At 38.1% G+C, this 19,565-nt stretch overlaps 1 protein-coding gene across 1 annotated transcript in view; it reads right to left on the reverse strand.

The window, feature by feature from the left end:
- ADGB (androglobin) overlaps positions 1-19,565 on the reverse strand; it is a 174,552-nt gene that overhangs the window by 119,851 nt on the left and 35,136 nt on the right. The window contains exons 6-9 of the mRNA XM_003790264.2: positions 18,047-18,186; positions 15,219-15,305; positions 10,964-11,211; positions 7,919-8,059 (exon numbers count right to left, since the gene is read on the reverse strand). Coding sequence (XP_003790312.1) covers positions 7,919-8,059; positions 10,964-11,211; positions 15,219-15,305; positions 18,047-18,186 — 616 coding nt within the window. The remainder of the gene's footprint in view (positions 1-7,918; positions 8,060-10,963; positions 11,212-15,218; positions 15,306-18,046; positions 18,187-19,565) is intronic.

A 19,565-nucleotide genomic window follows, 5' to 3' on the forward strand; every position in this document is an offset into this window, starting at 1 on the left:
TGTCTTATTCAGGTTGAGTTGTGCTGGGGTTCTGAAACTGTCTGCTATCTGAATTTCAGAATCTCTTTGCATGTCTGAAAAGTTCTCCTTCATAATCTCATGAAGAATGGCCTCTGTGCTTTGCAAAACAACTTCATTGCCTTCAGAAATTCCCATAAAGTGAATATTAGTTTCCTTCGAATTATCCCAAAGCTCTCTAACAGAAAGATCCATTTTTGCTCTCCATTTCTCTTCCTGTTTGACTGCATGGGAGCATTCAAAAGCTTTGTCTTCAATGTCAGAAGTCCTTTCTTCTGTTTGGTCCATTCTGTTACTGAGTGATTCTACTGTATTTCTCAGATCTTTGAGGGCTGCAAATTCTTGTCTCAGTGTGACAAAATCTTTGGTGATTTTTGTCTTTAAATTCATTGCATTCTTGAGACAACTTTTGAAATGCTCCTTGAATTTCTAATTCCAACTTTACCTCCATTCTATTAATCTTATTTGCAACCCAAACTCTTAATTTAATTTATGACATCTCAGCCATTTGTCTATGAATGGGATCTTCAGCTGTATCTGCCATATCGTTCCTTGGGGGAGTTGATCTACTCTGCTTATTCATGTTACCAGAGTTTTTCTGCTGATTATGCTCCATGATTATTTTACACCATTTGGCTAGATGAGCAGATAAGGTGAAGTTGGGTTTAGGAGCCCCTGGAGTAGTGATTAACCAGCCCTTTGCTCAAAAGCCCTGACTGGTGTCTGTACCTTTCCCCCTAGAGCTTTGCAAAGGACCAATATAGTGCTACAGCCTAAGACACTGGGCACTTCCTTGGTGTAGTGAGGCTAAGTAGCTCTGTCTTGTTTTCAGCTGGTCTCTGTCCTACCCTAGTGAATTAGTTACTCAGGGTTGAAGTCTCAGCTGTGAAGAAATACCAGCAATTAAGTCACCCTGTCCCCCATGGGTAACAACTGGAAAAGGAAAATCAAACCTTCCCACAACCACACACCCAAGGTACCACTTTAGACAGTTCTCAGGTGATTGGTTCAGTCACAGAGATCCAAATCAATTGTCCCAGTTAGCCCCCAATCTCAAGTGAGGGAGTTCAAAAGGTCTCTGGCAGCTAGATAGCAGAGGTCTGCTGGAAGCTTGAGTATGACTCATTCTGGTGTTCCATGGAGTCAGAAGGACTCCCTCCCCCAACAAATGAATTAGTCTGGGAAGGTTGATGCCTCCTTCCCCACCTTGTACCTCTGTCACACCCAGTCACTGGTAACGCTGCAAGCCTATGACCCAGTTCCTTCCAATGAGCAGATACTCCAGGAGTTTGAGTCTGCCTGAGTCACAGAGAGATCTTGTGTCTCCTTGGCAAGGCCTCTGCACTCTGCCACAATCCAGCAGGGGAAGCTGAGGCCTGACAACCTCTGGTGGTTAATGGAAGCTGGTGCAGTTCATTCAGTTCTAGCCCCGCCCCTGACTGATGTTGCTGACACTTATATTTGCACAGAATTTGTGATTGATTCTTTCCTGGCTATATTCCCCCGTGGACCAGATGCTGTTTGAGTTCACAGAAACTGCAACTCAGCCCTGGTCTGTGCCACTGCCCGGAGCTAGTGTTTCTGTTTCCCCTACAGTCTGTGTTGGGGTGGGTGTGGTTAGAGCTCACAGTTGGCTCTGAGTTCTAGCCTCAGCCCTCCTGCATTTGTCCCAACTATGATCCCCTGAGGGCCGGGTGTTTCTTAGGTTCACTAAAGCAGTCCTCTGGCTCAGCCCTGCCCTTGAAGTATGCCACCTCTATGCACAAGTCTTCAATTCTCCCTCCTCTTAGGCCACTACTGCCTCAGGCATACCCTTTGCTCACGGGGTCTGCATTACCATCCCAGATTTATTCCACCAGTGTCTGCCTATCGGAAAAAATGCCTGGCTTTCTCTGGTTGCTCAGAGAGACAAGGAGTGTCCTTCCAAAATATCCCTAGGGGTGTGAGCCCTATTGTTCCCACTGCTGCGGCTGCTGCTCTATGCCAGGGGGGCACCGCCTCTCCCTTTCCCACATGATTCCTTCAGTCACATTTTTCTCCTTACCCTTGTGCCACAGAATCAGCACAGTCCTATAACAGCCCATGCCCTGTCCATACCTCTCGAGAAAATGTCCAAAAATCTGGACTCCATGGGGGACAGGCTTCCAGACCTTTGGGTGAGAGTGGAGGCAAGTGCTGGGAGTTCAGAATTACAGGTAGAGAACATATACAGTTTTATACAGTTTTATCCCTGGCAGGAGAGTGCCATGGCACCCTAGTAGGGGAAGGAGGTCTGGTTTTTAGAGGGTCTCTCCATGGGATAAAATGGATGTTTGAAGTCTGCTTGCTTGTTTGTAGAAAGTATACTGCGAGCCATTCTCATGGGGGAGGGGACACCTGTCCACTTGGTAATGGATGTTGTACCTTTTGTTTGTATCCTTGGAGTTGCAGCTCACCTCAGCAGGGTTGATGTGCAGTCTTCAACCTTCTCTCTTGGCTTAGCTCCAAACCATCAGCTTACTTGCTAAACTTCTGTCCTTTAACTCTCCAATGGGAGCCTCTGTGGAAAGCTGGCTCCAGTCAGCCCTCTTGCCTCTGCCCTCCCAATAGCTGGGACTACAGGCTAATTTTTTTTTTTTTTAAGACAGGTTCACTAAGTCACACTTAGTAGAATGCTGTGGTGTCACAGATCACAGCAACCTCAAACTCTTGGGCTTAAGCAATTCTCTTGCCTCAGCCTCCCAAGTAGCTGGGACTACAGGCACCCACCACAATGTCCAGCTATTTTTTGGTTGTAATTGTCATTATTGTTTGGCAGGCCTGGACTGAATTCGAACTTGCCAGCCTTGGTGTATGTGGCTGGCACTGTAACCACTGTGCTACAGGGACTGAACCTCAACAACTTTTATAGTTGGTAATATCTGTAGATATTGAGAAGAGATATATTATAGTAGATAGTACTGTGAACTCTGGAGCAATACTCTCTAGGTTTATAAACTCACTCTACACTTCTTAGTTTGGAGTTCCTCCATGACAGCAGAATCAGTGCCAAAGAACTTTCCTTCTATGCTAGGACAAAAAGGCCTGCTCAGTGGAATTTTAGAACTGCTATTCATCAATGACTAAAATATGTCTCCTATTATTTTATTTTATGAATGGGAGATTGCATTGCAGTTGTTCTGTCCCTCTTCAACAGTACATTAGAGAAGGGAATGGATAAATGTGAGTATGGGTGTAAGCATATATGTGTGTGTACATGACATAGTGATACTGGATGTTAAACTAGATGCAATTTATAGATAGTACGTTGGGGTAGAACTCATGGTTAGTGGTGAACATAGAATATAATATACATGGGAAGAAGAGTGAAGTGGATATTTGATGATTAGAGAAGTGGAATATGGCAAAGACTAACCACTGCTCACAAAATTGTTTCCTTTTTCTTCTGATTATTCAGCCAAACTGTATTTCCCAACTTCCTGTACAGGCAGCTGTGGCCACAGGACTGAATTCAAGTCAATAGAATGTGAGCAGAAGTGACATGTGTATGTAATAACAGCCAATTTGTCCTTAAAAATTTCACCTATGCAGAGGAGGTCAAACTCTCACTCTTTGGTGATGACATGATCTGATATTAGAGAACTCCAGAGATTCAACCACAAGACTCCTGAAAGTGATCAAGTAATGTCTCAGTGTATAAAATCAATGTCCACAAATTAGTACCCTTGGTATACACCAGTAGCAGCAAAGTTGAGAAGCTAATCAAGGACACAATTCCTTTCACAGTAGCTTCAAAGACAAATGAAATACCTGGGAATATACCTAACAAAGGAGGTGAAGGGGATTATAAAACCCTAAGAAAATAAATAGCAGAAGAGGATTAAGATAACCCTAAGAAAAGAAATAGCAGAAGGCATTAATAAATGGAATACCATACCATGCTCTTGGCTGGGAAGAATAAACATTATTAAAATGTCTATACTTCCTAAAGCAATCTATAGATTTAATGCAATCTCTATTAAAATACCAACATCATACTTCAAAGAACTGGAAAAACTAGTTCTTCGTTTCGGATGGAAACAGAAAAAAAAGTATAGCCATCAAAAATTTTAGTAGTAAAAACAAAGCCTGAGGCATCACCTTCCCAGACTTGAGATTATATGGCAAGTCCACAGTGATCAAAATAGCATGGTATTGGTGCAAAAATAGAGACATAGACATATGGAACTGAATAGAAAATCAAGAGATGAAACCAGTCTCTGATAACCATCTGATCATTGATAAACCAAACAAAGGCATATACGGAGGAAAAGAATCCCTATTCAATAAATGGTAATGGAAGAATTAGATACCCACATGTAAAAGACTAAAACTGAACCCGCACCTTTTGTCACTAATAAAAATTGAGGCAAAGTGGATAAAAGATTTAAATCTAGGACACAAAATGATAAAAATTCTAGAAGAAAGTGTGGGAAAAACTCTTGAGGATGTCAGTCTGGGGAAACGTTTTATGATGAAGACTTCAGTGGCAATTGTAACAACAACAAAAAAATAAATAAATGGGACTTAATTAAGCTGAAAAGCTTCTGCACAGCTAAGGATGCAACAATTAAAGCAAATAGACAATCTCCAGAATGGGAAAAGATATTTTCATGTTACAAATCTCACAAAGGCTTGATAATTAGGATCTAAAGAGAACTCAAATTAATCCACAAAAAAAGAGCCAACAATCCCATATCTCACTTGGCCAGAGACATGAATAGAACCTTCTTTGAGGAAGACAGACAAATGGCTAACATATGAAAAAATGCACATCATCTTTTATCATTAGACAAATGCAAATCAAAATTACCCTGAGATATCACCTAACCCCAGTTAGGTGTGTGATGTGGGAGAAGAGCCCACAACACAAAGTTCTAAAGCTGAAGATGTTGGCATGAATGTGGAGAGAAGGAAACACTTTTACATTGTTGGTGGGACTGCAAATTAATACAGCCTCTTCAGAAAGATGTATGGAGAATCCTCAAAGAACTCACATTAGACTTCCCATTTGATACTATAACCCCATTACTAGGTATCTACTCAGAAGAAAAAAAATCATTTTATCATAAAGACATTTGCACAACATTGTTTATCAGAGCTCAATTTATAATTGCTAAGATGTGTAAGCAACCCAAATGCCCATCAACCCAGAAATGCATTAACAAACTGTAGTATATGTGTACTGTGGAATACTATTCAGCCACAAAAAGATGATGACTTCACATCTTTTGTATTAACCTGGATGGAGCTGAAACTCATTCTTCTTAGTAAAGTATCACAAGAATGAAAAAGCAAATACCCAATGTACACAATACTATATGAAGCCAATAGAGGATCTAATACATGCCCACCTAAGAGAAAAACTCCTTTCAATTCAAGCTGGGGGGAGGAGGAATGAATGAGGGGGTACAGGCGAGGAGGGAAGGGGATTGGTAAGCTCCCACTTAATGGGCACAATGTTAAGGGTGTATGGCACACCTTTTGGATGCTGGACACAACTACAAGAGGGACTCTACCTAACACAGAGATGGTTCTATTCATGCACAAATTATTAACCTAGTTGTTTATACTCTTACATTAACCTGAAATTTAAAAAAAAAAAAATTCACCCCTGAAAATCTCTAAGCTCTTTCCTTTCCACTGGTATAGAGCTTTAGAATTCACATGCCAAAGGAATCAGAGCCATAAGATGGAAGGAGCATGGATCTCAACACACATTTAGAAAAGAGCTTTCTGCTGATCACTAACCTAGTCTGAGATTTTATGTGTTTGAGAATGAAACATACATGCTATGTGAACCATTGGTTAGCTGTGGCAGCTAGTGAACTTAAGTAAGGACACTTACACCAAAAGTAACAAGGTGAAAAGCAATCATAGTATATAGTCATTAGGGTGTGCGTTGAATATGAATTATTTGATGTATAAATATATGAAGTTCGAAAAAGTGCTAGGATATCTCACTGCTGAATATCACTGTGGTCACCTATGAAGTACTTCCCCTGGCCATCTGGCGACCATGATGATATTCAGCAGTGAGGTATACAGCACTTTTTCTAGGATGAAGTCACAATTTTTTTTTTATTTTTTTAAAATCTGAGATTAATATATGGGTTCACAAATGTAACTGGAACTTGGTTACCTCTTGAATGCTCAGTGTCTATTATGTCAGTTATAAGTAAAACCCAATCAGCTGATTGGAGGCAATGAATTATAGCAGTGCCATCAGAAACTGCTTGGATTTAACTCTGTGTGAGAAGGCATTTCATATGGCCACTACCTTATCTGTGCTAGATGAAGTATCCTATAGGTTCATACCAACACAATATCTTATTTGGAACACATTAAGAATTAATAAAGTCTTTAGCAGCAAGTATGTTTGAAAGTAGCTCTACTAACAAGTACTAAGCAAGTACTGAACCTGGTCTTTAACACTTAATTCTCACAAGAACCCTCCCAGACACCAGGGTGCTGATTTACAGAGCAGAATCATGAATTGAAAGAGCCTCCATCACTTGCCTGATCCTCATACGCTTGTGTTGGAGCAGGTGTTTGAGCATAGGCAGTTTAACGCCACAGTCCAAACTTTGAACTGCATCCTGTATGTTGAGATTGGCCTTAACTATGACTTCAGCAGGAAAAAAAGGCAGCATTTTTTTCCTTTCACTTCAATGAAGATTTATTAGTAAATTTAGTAATGTGATGCTACCCACTATTAAAAAATATTGTACTTAAGGCATCAATATAAGAAGACAAGTTTTAGTATAGAATTAATACAATGTGACTAATGCCTCTTTTCTCTACCCATATCACCAGACTTGTTTCAACAAAGTTTTTAAAAACGTATAATTACCAAAATGTCCTCATATTAATAATCATTGCATATTAAGAAAAAACCATAAAATTAAAATAAGCCAGATAAGGCACAGTGCAAGAGGTCAACAAACCTTATTTTCAACCATGTAATAAAGGATGATGTGCAAGTTATAACCTAAACTCTAGAAACATTAAGATAGATGACCCAATGTTGGGGTTATAAAGTCCCAAAAGAGATAGCCCAATCTTCTTCCTGAATAGTCTAAGGGGTATTTTTTTTTTTTTGTAGTACATATCTTCTTTCAACTTGGAAGGAAGGATACCATTTTTTACAAGGCTACAATATCTAGACTATTTTAGGTGGTACAGAGGACAAACTGCTTGGTCCAGGGGGTTTTGGTGATAGTTTAGTCCTCATTGGACATAATTAACTGAAATAATGGATTTACAACATGCTGTTAAATAAAACACATAGAAATGGGAGTATTTCCACTAAAAAGATTTAATTGTTATACAATGGGATTATTATAAATAGACCTAGGTCTACAATGTGATGCACCCAAAAAGTGTGGTTGTTAGAATCATGCCATAGACAGACAACTAATTCTAGAGACTTGAGCCTCATCCTTATTTTTTAAAACACAGTAAAGAGCTGGAGGTCCACTGTGAGCAAGGAGATAGATGTACATTTTTTCTTCCATTTAGTGGCTGGCATCTAACTACTTAAGCAAGTAACTGCAAATTTACTTTGATTTGGATGGTAAATTTATACCGTGAGCATTTTTGGAGAAATACCTGAGAACAACTAGCAGGAGCCCCCTCTACATGTGGATGCCTCTTTTGTGACAGTTGTACCATATGAACTTGGACAACCTGGCTTCTGTCTCAAATGCAGGACCTTGTCCCGACCCCCACACCCATCTGAAGGCCCAGCATTATGGGACACCTTGAACAAGCTTACTTAGTTATTTTAAAATAGAAACTATATTTCTATGTTCCAATGTTTTCTAGCATTTTAAGTAACAACTAAAATAGTTATATATCTTCTAAGAGACTAAGAACTTACAATCTGACAGGGACTGCATAGAATATTGCACATCTGATGAGGGTCTTGAACCATGAAGTGACAATTTGAATTTGTCCTTATCCCTTTCCTTTTCTCCATCTTTACTCCTCTTCTTCCCAACGTCTTTTGCATCTGCTTTTTCTGACATGTTAAAACACCACAATAAATCTTTTAACTACAAAACCTCAAACTATGTTTCTTATTCAGTCATTGTGTTGGAAAAAAAACCCCTACAAAACAATAGTATTATATAAACATAAAGATATAATCACAATTTCCCCAAACCCCCTCTAATGAGAACGAGAAAAAAAAATTGAAAATTGACATGTATTGTGAAAGAAATGTGGTATTATTATTCACTATATACAATTTTGTTTCATGGAGGTGATTATTTGAATATATTTCATTTATGTAAAATACAGTGTCAAGCTAATTTTCTCAATTTAAAAACAAAAACAAAAAACAGCAAAGCATGTGCTGAAAGTTGAGTCCTAAATGTGGAGACCTCTCAGAGTTTGTTCATTTGGAGTCTCCATTCCAAGGAAACACAGGTTTTTTGTCTCTAAAGTCTCCTCTTGTGGGGCCCAGAATCCAATCAACATTCACAGATTGACATAATATTGTCAACATGGCTTGATTAATAAAGCCCCTGTACTCAGAAATATCATCATCTGAATGCCCATTCATATATGGACACATTTCTATGAAACATGTCTTCCTTCGATTTAAAATAGTTTCCGTCAATATTTTTATCCTTCGTACATTTCCTTTAGTTCTGAATCAGACATTTTAGAATTCTATCATTTCATTCTCTGCATTGTCTACCAAATATGTAATTATCATAGGTAACATTCATTTTTAAAAATTTTTATAAATAAGAACTGTGGCATTAACTAGTTATAATGTTAGCCTCCATAGTAAACGTGTCTCATATCTTAGCTTTCACAGTAGATTCAATAGTTATGTTAGATATAGAAGTAAACTATACTGTAAAAATAGGGTGAGGCATTTAACTGGAAAAATTATGTGTCAAAAATAGTTTATCAGAATTTTAGTTTATAGATTTCCTATATATAGTATATTTATTTAATAAGACTAACCTTGGGTAACAATAGGTTATTTCACATACGATTTTAAAATAGGACTTAAAAGCCTTCCAATTTTTATTTAGGGTTTGTTTTAAAAATAATAAAGATAAAGTAAAAAATTGTAAGTAGAAAAACGTAAACTGCTACCCATAGAAATTTAAAAAATGTGCAACAGTGCTTACCAAAATGTGTTTTTGCTGAAGCCCTAAATAATTGTTGGTCCTCTGACATTTCATTCCACGCATCTGGCAAACCCCCACCCTGAGTACAGTTGGCAGCTGAGTCCTGCTGGAGAAAATCCTCCCCTAGTTCTGCAAACCTTGTCATGTCTATTTTAAATCCCTGTGAGAATCTACATCTTCCACTTCCACCTCCACCTCATTCTCACTCACAGCTAGGCTGTCTATAAACAGAGAAAGTAGAAGTCTTTCAGAAATCCTCACCTTCTCCCAAAATCCGCTCACCCTCATACACCTGTATCCCCCCCTACCCCCCTGGATGACATGCACCCAGTGAAGGAACCACTGCTCCCCCTGGGTTGGGCCCATCCCTCCAACTAGTTGGCTGTGGATCCCGCCCTTCCTGCTTTCTCAGGAAATTTACACTGTATCAGTCATCTTAGCTGGATATTCCCAATCATCACTTTAAAATACTCATTTCTCCTTTGTTAAATGAACAAATATATATTCTGTTTGGGGTCCACATTATTCCCTGTCAGTTTCCACTTTGTAGGTCTCCTAGTCCTCAAGGTCAAGCTTCTGATGGGGTTATTTATACATTATTTTACTTCCCACTTAACTTCTTACCCCTCTCCAATATAGCTTCCACCCCCCTCATCCTGAACTGGCCCAGGACCTCCATATCACAAAATCTACTGGAGAAATTTAAGTCATTGTTACAGTCTGTCCCTCAATATTTTACCTAACCTATGATTCTTAAAACAGATTTTCTCTTTGACTTCAATGTCAAATGCTCTGCTGTTGTTTTCCCTGTTTCTCTGGATAGTCCTTAGTTTTCGTCAGCAGCTCATCATTTCGTACAAAGCTCAGATGTTTGTGTAGCTTCTTCAAGGCTCATTCTCAACATCTCAAGTCTCCCTACTGTATACCGTACCAATGAGGAATATCATTCACAGTTTAATTCTGCATGCATTTGTCCATGACTCCCTCACCAGTCTGGGACTTAGAACATGAAAACTACACTTCATTGTATTAAAGGCACCTCAAATTCAATAAGTTCGAAATCATTTTGTGAGTTCTCCTAATAGGTACCACAATCTATCCAGCCTTGAAACTCCATATCCAAACAGATCATCCTTGCCAACTCTGGCTATTTTTCACTTCTTAAATGGGAGAAAGAGGTGTTTGATGGAAATTGAAAACTTAAAAGTTCCTAACTAAATGAATGCTATATTCATTTAGTAGCATCAAAGTAGAGCATTTCTTTTGATTTTTTAAAGGAAGCAAAACAGGGCACAATAATTAACATATAGTAAACATCATTATAAGTTCTAAAGTCCTTGAAGAGGAAGCTCTTGGTTACATCGCTGTTTCTTCCACCAACATTTAAGAAATGGCTCAGCGCCTGTACCTCAAGCGGCTAGGGTGCCAGCCACATACACCAGAGCTGGCGTGTTCGAATCCAGCCTGGGCCTGCCAAACAACAATGACAACTACAATCAAAAAATAGCTGGGCTTTGTGGCGGGCACCTGTAGTCCCAGCTGCTCAGGAGGCTGAGGCAAGAGAATCGCGTAAGCCCAGGAGTTGGAGGTTGCTGTGAGCTGGGATGCCACAGCACAGCACTCTACCCAGGGGGACAGCTTGAGACTCTGTCTCAAAAAAAGAAAGAAAGAAATGATAATAACAGTAAAAAAGCATGAGAACAATCCGACAACCACCAGCAAGCATTTATCTTCACTGTCCACGGTAAGTAACAATTGGATGTAAAATGTCTTACCCTTGGAAAATTTGTCACTTTTCTCTGAGACTTTCAGGGTTGAAGAGGAATTTTCAGCTTTGAATTCCTTCCCGTCTTTTGCTTCTTTTCCCTCCTTCCCTTCTTTGCTGTCCTTCACCTCTTTCCCCATGTCTTTTAATTTGGTGTCAACCACTGTGGTTTTACTTTCGTAACTGGTGTCATCCGGCAGCTTATACTCAGGCAATATTTCTCTCAAGAGCTCCCACACTTTGTCCATATATCCTGGGCTGAGAGAAGAAAACACCCACATTAATTCCTCTAAATGATGCCTTTTGTGACTTGCTTTTTTTTTTTTTTTTAACTTCCCATCAAGAAATTACTGACAGAAAAATCAACTTGCTACTTGATAAGGCCGACTTCAATCGGTGTTTCAACTTTTGGTTAACAACACCATCGTTTCTTCATTGGTGCAGCAAGTTCTTACTGAGTGCTGATATGTGCGGCTGATACATTAGTCACTGATACATACCGACCCCAAACTTCCTTCTCACCTCAAGGACCATGCGTTTTGGCAGGGGAGCTGGGAACGTTACAAACATGACAGAGAGAGTATGTATCTGAGCATCCATGAAGTGGCCAACACTTTCTATGCTTTATCATATCTTCCCCAATCTTCCTTGGCTTCCCATGAGATCCGTGTGTTGCTCCTATCTCTTCTTTTAACTCTCCCCTGAGGTGAGACTTGGAGACTTCTTTGAACTCTCCCTTTCACTGTTCCCTATTGACAACTGAAGATTGCTTTCCCAGACTCTCCCTCCTTGAGTTATTACCATTTTATATCTTCGTTCAGATCTTGAGTTTATTTGTCCATGTATGTAACCTCTCTCCTAAAGTCCATGCCCACCCATGTGACTGTCCAAAAATAAATAAGCACAAATATAAGGAAGAAATCAATAAAAATGTCTCACTACCACCTCTACATAGCACTCAAAACAAAAAGTATAAAACAACCAAGTCTCTCTTCTTGAAATCCTCAGCAAATAAAATGTTTCCTTGACCCTGACTGCAGCAGACCACCTTTTCTATATTCTTATCACGCTTCCCCTGCTGAAGCCCTGAGAAGAGCCCCTTGGGATACTGTGTGAGCCAGTGTCCTTGTGCCAGTCCTGCCATTTGCCATCCTGCTCTGAGTAGTCTTCCAAAATCATGAGTCTGACAAGGTCATACTCCTATCTAAATCCCTCAAAAACATTCTGCCACTTTCAGGTTGTTGTGAAAATCCTTTAACATGGCATTAAAGACCTTTGTCTACCTGGCTCCTACTCACCTCTCCATCCGAATCTCATTCCTCCTCGAAAATTTAGTAACACAGAATCCAGAACCACGTGTTTTTCTAGGACTGTACCCTGCTTTCTTCTATTTCCTTACTATATTTTCTTTTCTAACTCGGCCTCCCCACCTCCGTTAGCTGCATTCATTTTAACTAATCTTGGAAGTCAATTAAAGTATTACTTTCTGAGAGAGTTCTGCCTGGGGTTCCCAAAGAATCATTCACACACTTCTAGTATAGTCTTTAAAAATCATAAATTACTCATTCCACACACTGTATAGAATGCCAGTCATTCCGTGTCATGTACACAGAAGGCACAATATTGAGCAGTGCAGAGAGTCCCCATTCTCACTGGCTTTACAGTGGGAGAAAGGCAGAAAGAAACATAACAGGCAGTGATAACTTCCACGATGAAAATGAAATAATGGAATACGGGATATAACACAACTTGGGGAAGGAGTAATTTCATTTGAACGGTCTAAGGAGTTGATATTTAAGCTTGGCAAGACCTAAATGCTATGATATTCCCAAGTAAGTGAATATCTGATGAAAAATCATTCCAGGCAAAAAAGAAAGAAGGAGCAGCTCCTGTAAAGCTATAAGGAGGAGTGAGTTTTCTAAGTTTGAGAAACAGAAAGAAGACCTGGGTGGCCAAGTAAGGGCTTCACTGGGCAAGAACAAGACCCCCATCTAATGACAAGGTCAGAGGCTGTGGGGTGTAGATCGCTGAGGGCCATGGTGAATACTGTAAAGTTCATTCAAGTGTAATTGTTAACCACTCTAAGGTTTTAAGAGAGGAGAGAGATAGGATCTGATTTATATTTTAGAAAACTGTTGTGATTACCACGTGGAGAATTAACTAGATGATGGTAATAGCCCCAGAGAGACCATTTGTGAGGCCATTATGTGAGCTGAGCTAGCATGGCAATAACAGAGACATAGAAAAATAAATAGATTCACAAGAAGTGGAGGAGGTTCCATTGACAGGGCTCAGTGAGAGATTTACATGCTAGAGGTGAGGAAAATGAGTGATCAAGGAGGATTCCTGGGTTTCTCTTTAGCTTGAGTAATGGGGTAGACAGCGGTGCAACGTGCTGAGATGAGGCATTCAAGGAAAAGGGCAGGTACTGGAGGGTGGAACCAAGAGTTCCTTCCTGGATATTCTGTGTTTGAGATAAGCTTTTGCCATCCATATAGCCATATATAATGTAGGCAGTAGTATATAAATATAGTCTAGAGCTTGCTACACACCACCATTTAGTGTAAGTGCAGGGGATGAAAAATTCCTCTGCTTCTTCATCAGTCCAGTCAGAACTTCCTCATGACGCCTTCCCTGACGGCTCCCTGCACCCTAGGCTGCTGGTGATTGCTTCCATTTTTCAACTTATCTCAACAATCAATCATTACTGTTTTATGACATCTTTTTTATGTAAAATTATATATATACATACGTGCTAATCAACTTTTAAATTTTACAGTGTAATTATAATTTAAAATTACACAACTACAACTCAGACTTTAAGCTTACAAAAGCAAACTTTATAACCTACTTGTATGTACCCCCCCCCATGTTAATCTGAAAGTAAAAAAGAAAGAAGGAAGGAAGGGAGAGAAGAAGGGAGGGAAGGAGTGAGGGAGGGGAGGGGAGAAAATTATTTGAATGATGTCCTAAATGTTCGTATGAAAACTCCTGCAAGTCATGACACAGTCACATATGCTTCTGTTACTTTCTAGCTGTATTTAGGAGAAAATGGATAAATGTGATTATTGGAGTCAGCCTCATTTACTCTTCTTTATAACATTTCCAATAGTTGATTATTAATCACTACACATATTTTTAGGTAATATTAAGCAATCTAATGAAGTTATTAGAGATGGGAAAGAAATTGTCAATAATTACGTCTCTACCACATACTACCTACTTTTTCTGACACTCTGATCTGGTTGATGGGGTTATTTGGATGATTAAATGAGATAATCCTCTTAAGACTGTGGTTTTCAAATTAGAAACAATATATTCAAATACCGGATACACAGTAGATGTTTTATTATGATTATTTCCTAACATGTGTGGCTGATTACAAGTCACTTTTATGTTTCTGCATTGAAATACATGTGATAGCTATGTAAGTCACAAAGATAAATCTGTAAATGTTTTACCATAATAAATAATTACTATTGTTTAATATTTGCAAGTCAGAAAGAAGGATTACATGAATAGTATATATGAGTGTGGGAGATCAGCATATACTGCTCCAGAGTATGAAAGCCCATTGAGGTGATGGCAGTTCAAAAAAAAAGAAATATAAGGAAGCTCTCTGCCCTCCAGCTGCCGAAAAGCAGGTCACAGATTTACAAAGACAAAAAGTGATCTTGCCCTTTACCCCATGGCTTCTACCATGGAGAACATGAATTAACCACTGAAGGTAGCTCTGGACTCTCATCACCTAAAGATGATCCAGTAGAATCTGCCTTGACAAGCTTTATTAACTAGTCTTTATCTGACATGAATTTGCCTTCCCACACACAGTCAGCTGCAGAGACTCTAAGTCCTTTTCCTTTGGTCACTTCTCTTAAAACTTGCTGCTCTTTGTAGAAGATTCTATATAAGCTGGAATTCAAAGACACCTCTTTGAGAACGATTTATTGCCTGGGTTTATCCCACGTCTATGGTAAATATACATGTTAATAAGCTTACGTTTGTTTTTTCTTGTTAATCTGTCTTCTGTGACAGGAGTCAGTCCTGAGAACTTACAGGGGTCAAACTGCCCCTATTCATGTGTAAGGGAATAGAGCTTACCCTGAAATCCTCGAGGAATCTATGTTACGCAAATTATATTTTCCCAAACACTTTGCAAAATATGGCCTGTTTTTTTTTTTTAAGTTTTCTTAATGACTAAGAATAGTTTAAAGAAATCTTGAAAGAAAAAAAGTAGATGGCAGCAACTTCATGACCAAACTTACTGAAGAGAAATGACTTCTGGTAGCCAGCCTGTGAGAGCGTGAATGACCGTGAACTCTCCCAGTTCTCTCCTCTGTGCTATGTGGATGCTGGGAAAGAGAATGCATAATGCTGCAGTTACAGAACTTATATGTGAGAAGCCAGAATCATCCATAAACAGCAGGGTAAGAATAAACGTAGGGGCCATTATAACTATATAAGAAAATACTATCCCAACAGCCAGATGATTTGCTTTGTTGTGGCGCTCAAGTAGGTCCAATATAAAATTTTATGTATGTTTACAAAGCATGTTTATAAACTTTATTTTCAAAAGATCTAAAATTAATGCCATGTACATAAAATATGTTCCCATTATATATTATAATGAATTAATATATGATATAAATAGTATATAATCTATTTTATGTACGCAATATATGGATCATGTTGTCCTTTTAAAAATAGAACAGTGTTTTTTCATCATTCCAATTTCAATAATTATATTAAAATGCTTATAATGCTGTGTATTTAATCAGTCTTGTCTATAACTGATCATGATGAGCATTACAAATCCTTAACAGGATCCTTAGATAACTGCAGAGAAACCAGAAACATTATAGCCTGTATGGAAGAGCGGACCTGCCAGGATAGCAAAAAGTTGAATGAGGTAGCCATGAACCAAATATTGCTATTCTCTTCCATCCTTTTCCTTTTTCTCCTAAGATGATTAGTTCATTAACATTTAGACACAGAAATGCCCTCTCTCCCTTCCAGCCAGGAATCACAGCTATCACAACTGTGCGTCAATGGTGTTGTCCATGGGATTGTCCAACACACATGTCCTTTTCCTTAGAGAGAACTGATACTTAGTCATGTATTCCATTGTTTACACATCTAAGTGTGCTTTGTTTTGTGTTTAGGAATTATAAATTTGTATTTTTCTATATATCTCAAAGATAACAAATATGTATAAGAATAGTCCACAGTCCTTGGATAATTATATTTATGAAGGGACTTTTCAAATCTCATAGAAATAGTGAGGGGGGTGTGCATATCTCTCATTGATATAGAGATAACTACAGTACTAGGTATTAAATTTTTAAACATAGTAAGCTAAACCTCATAGGAAAATAACAGCCATAGGATACTATGAAATCTGAGACGAATTTATAGAAAAATATAAATTGTACCATGTGAGACAGGTTTCCTCACTTAAACTATGGTCTTTTATTTCCAAGATGGATTTTTAAAAATAATAATAACTCTATTATTCATGCTGCTATACAATTCTACTGAACTACAGCTTTAAGAACAACAAACTGCCACTCCAATTGTCCGGGTCATGTATTTAATGCTTCCCTGGTCTTACAGCTCTAATTCTCACAACTTCCAGTTAGGTCTGAGAGTTATAAACATTAGAAACATTTTATTTTCCAAATAAACAAGCACAGTTCCTGCTTGTGTGAATACTTATTGGTATTCAGCTACCTAAAAAGATCCAAGCTGAGTTTTCATAAAAATTATTGCAATTAAGAGTTGAAAGCTGGGTGAAGCAAACTCCCAATAGAAAATTAAGGTCTAGGAAGAAAAAAAAGATGAAGAGGACGGCAATAGGAATGCTTGTTTTTGTTTTGCAGTCCTGGGAGAGAAAAAGGAAGCTGAGCCAGAAGAAGATCCACACAAAGCAGAACTGGCTCTGACCCTGCGAAGTTTGCCAGAGGAGGGGTGCTGAGCTTTGAGTCGATGGTGACATGACTGTGAAAGCACAGTGGCTGTGTTCTGCTGCACAGGGAGAAGCTATGCTGCACTGCGGGAGGCAGAAGGGTATAAAATGCAAGCCTGTGCAGTGAACAGGAAAATTCTCCTGGGGAGCAATGATATAAAGTTGCCACGCAGGTTGGACTCGAGCGCCTGTTATTTTGCATTGCTTGGCTTAAGGACAGGATGACTGCTCTGCCTTTGGAAGTGGACACTGAAAAACTGGAACATAGCAGACGTGTCTCCTATATTTCATGCAGGAATATACAACACAGATTCTGTAAGAATATCAAAGGACTTGTGAGTAGTTTTCAACATGAATTAAGTGATTGGTATCAACCAAAGGGATAAGGAACACATTAACATCCTTTAAATGAGTTGATGTTTTTCAAGCTTGTTAAGTTATTGCTACCTATATAGAAACTAAAATTTTAACTGGATTCTAGTACACGTTATTTGGTATTTAGATGAACAAGTATTTTCCCCATACAAAACAATTTTCTCTCCCAATAAGATGAACCACGACCTAGCACTCTGGGAAGTGAGTGCTTGAGCTCAAGAGTTCAAGGCTAGCCTGGGCAAGAGCAAGATCCCATCTCTCATAAAAATAGAAAAATTAGCTGGGTGTCATGGTGGACACCTGGAGTTCCAGCTACTGGGTAGGCTGAGGCATTGGGATCGCTTGAGTCCAAGAGTTTGAGATTGCTGTGACCTTTGATGATACCACAGTACTCAACTCTAGGTCAACAGAGTGAAACCTTTGTCTCAAAAAAAAAAAAAAAAAAAAAAGGAAAAGATAAAAACATGACTTTTCATGACTGACTTTTTATTCATAATAAGAATAAAATTAATACAGAATAATTTTGTGTTTTCTTTCTTGGGAAAATTTTGTCTTATTTTTGGCTAACCCAAATCAGTGTCAAATCAGTGACTTTGGCACATTTGTTTTGATTCTAGAAAGTTCACATTACTTGCAAAGAAAGTTCTCTTTTAATTTATTTTTTAAAAAGAAAACTATGGAATACGTATGTATCTGCTGTTGTTTTTGTTTGCCTTTTTTTATACAAGTGAGTGATAATTTCTCGCTACTTACTCAATATTTGCCAGTTTAATGATAGCTTTAGACAAAAGCATTGGCCAGAGTTCAAAGTCACAGGTTGTAGCTGGAAGCAATAGATTATTATCTTCATCAAAAGGCAGAAAATCATCAATAGTTATCTTTCTCCAGCAACCCTAGAATTAAGAAGAAATATAATACTGCCTATAATTTATAATATTTTCTCTCATACGTTATTGTATTCTGCTGACATTACTATTTACTGTTTCATAACTTTATTTTAGCATCTCAATATTTAAAGTCTGAGATAGTTTCCAAGACTACTGTGGTTGAGCATGTCAGCTTATCATTTTATTTGCTATAATTACAGTATATCCATATCTATATCGATACTTTCCTTATTTACGAGGTCTTGTGAAGAAACAATTGCGTGTCTTATCCTGCTTAGTGCAGTAAATTAAAGTGCTTCAAATAGAAGAATCAAGACATAAGGCAACCCTAGATAAGCCTGAGCATACTTAAATAACTTTATATAATCATAATACAAATTCTCCAAATATAACTTTAATAATTATTGCTGATCCTGATATGTGCTCACTGATATACACTTCTAATTCCCATATTACTTCCACACTTAATTAAAGATTTAATTTTTTACATGAAGAGAATTAACATCTTATTTAATGAAATCATTATGTATTTACCTATACGCATATGACTTTATAATTAAAAGCATGAAACAAAAGTTAACATTAATGATTGTGAACTCAAATAAAGACTTTTCTTTTACTTTGTTCTTATATGCTAAATTGTTCCTTTGCCCCCAAATATTATCAGTGATGGTGTCAGGCATTGAGAATCCAAACATCTGTATAACAATGGCCTCTACCACTGAATGACTTACAGTCTAGTAGGAAAAGGGACATAGGCAAATGACATAAAATACAATGTGGACAAAGTGCTCTGGGACCATGAAGCAAAGTGTGATTAATTTTGCTGAGGAAGTCTTCATGAGAAAGTAATATTTGAATTGGAGATTTACGAAACAGCGTATTTTCCCCAGGTAGACAGAAACAAGAAAGATGCAGTTTATTTAAGACATCATGATAGAAGACTGAATTATTTTGTATTTGGTATTTTTATTAGCGCATGCAAATGATGTATTGTTTTTTCAAATTGTTTCCTGTGTTAGCACTACATCATTTAAGAGACCATCAAATTGTTTAATTATGTAGCATGTCTATGAAGAAGGATGTCTCCTTTGTTAATATTAACTAATAAAATACTTTAGAACGGTGATTCTCAACCTTCCTAATATGTCCTAATGCTGTGACCCTTTAATACAGTTCCTCACGTGGTGGTGACCCCCAACCATAAAATTATTTTCGTTGCTACTTCATAACTGTAATTTTGCTACTGTTATGAATCGTAATGTAAATATATGATATGCAGGATGTGTTTTCATTGTTACAAAGGGGTCACAACCCAGCAGTTGAGAACTGCTGCTTTAGAATATACTCATGTTCAAAGTTTAATATTTTCAAGATCCAGATAA

This window comes from Otolemur garnettii, unplaced genomic scaffold (assembly GCF_000181295.1).
Source record: "Otolemur garnettii isolate 467f Iridium unplaced genomic scaffold, OtoGar3 scaffold00042, whole genome shotgun sequence".
In the NCBI taxonomy this organism is placed as follows: domain Eukaryota; kingdom Metazoa; phylum Chordata; class Mammalia; order Primates; family Galagidae; genus Otolemur; species Otolemur garnettii.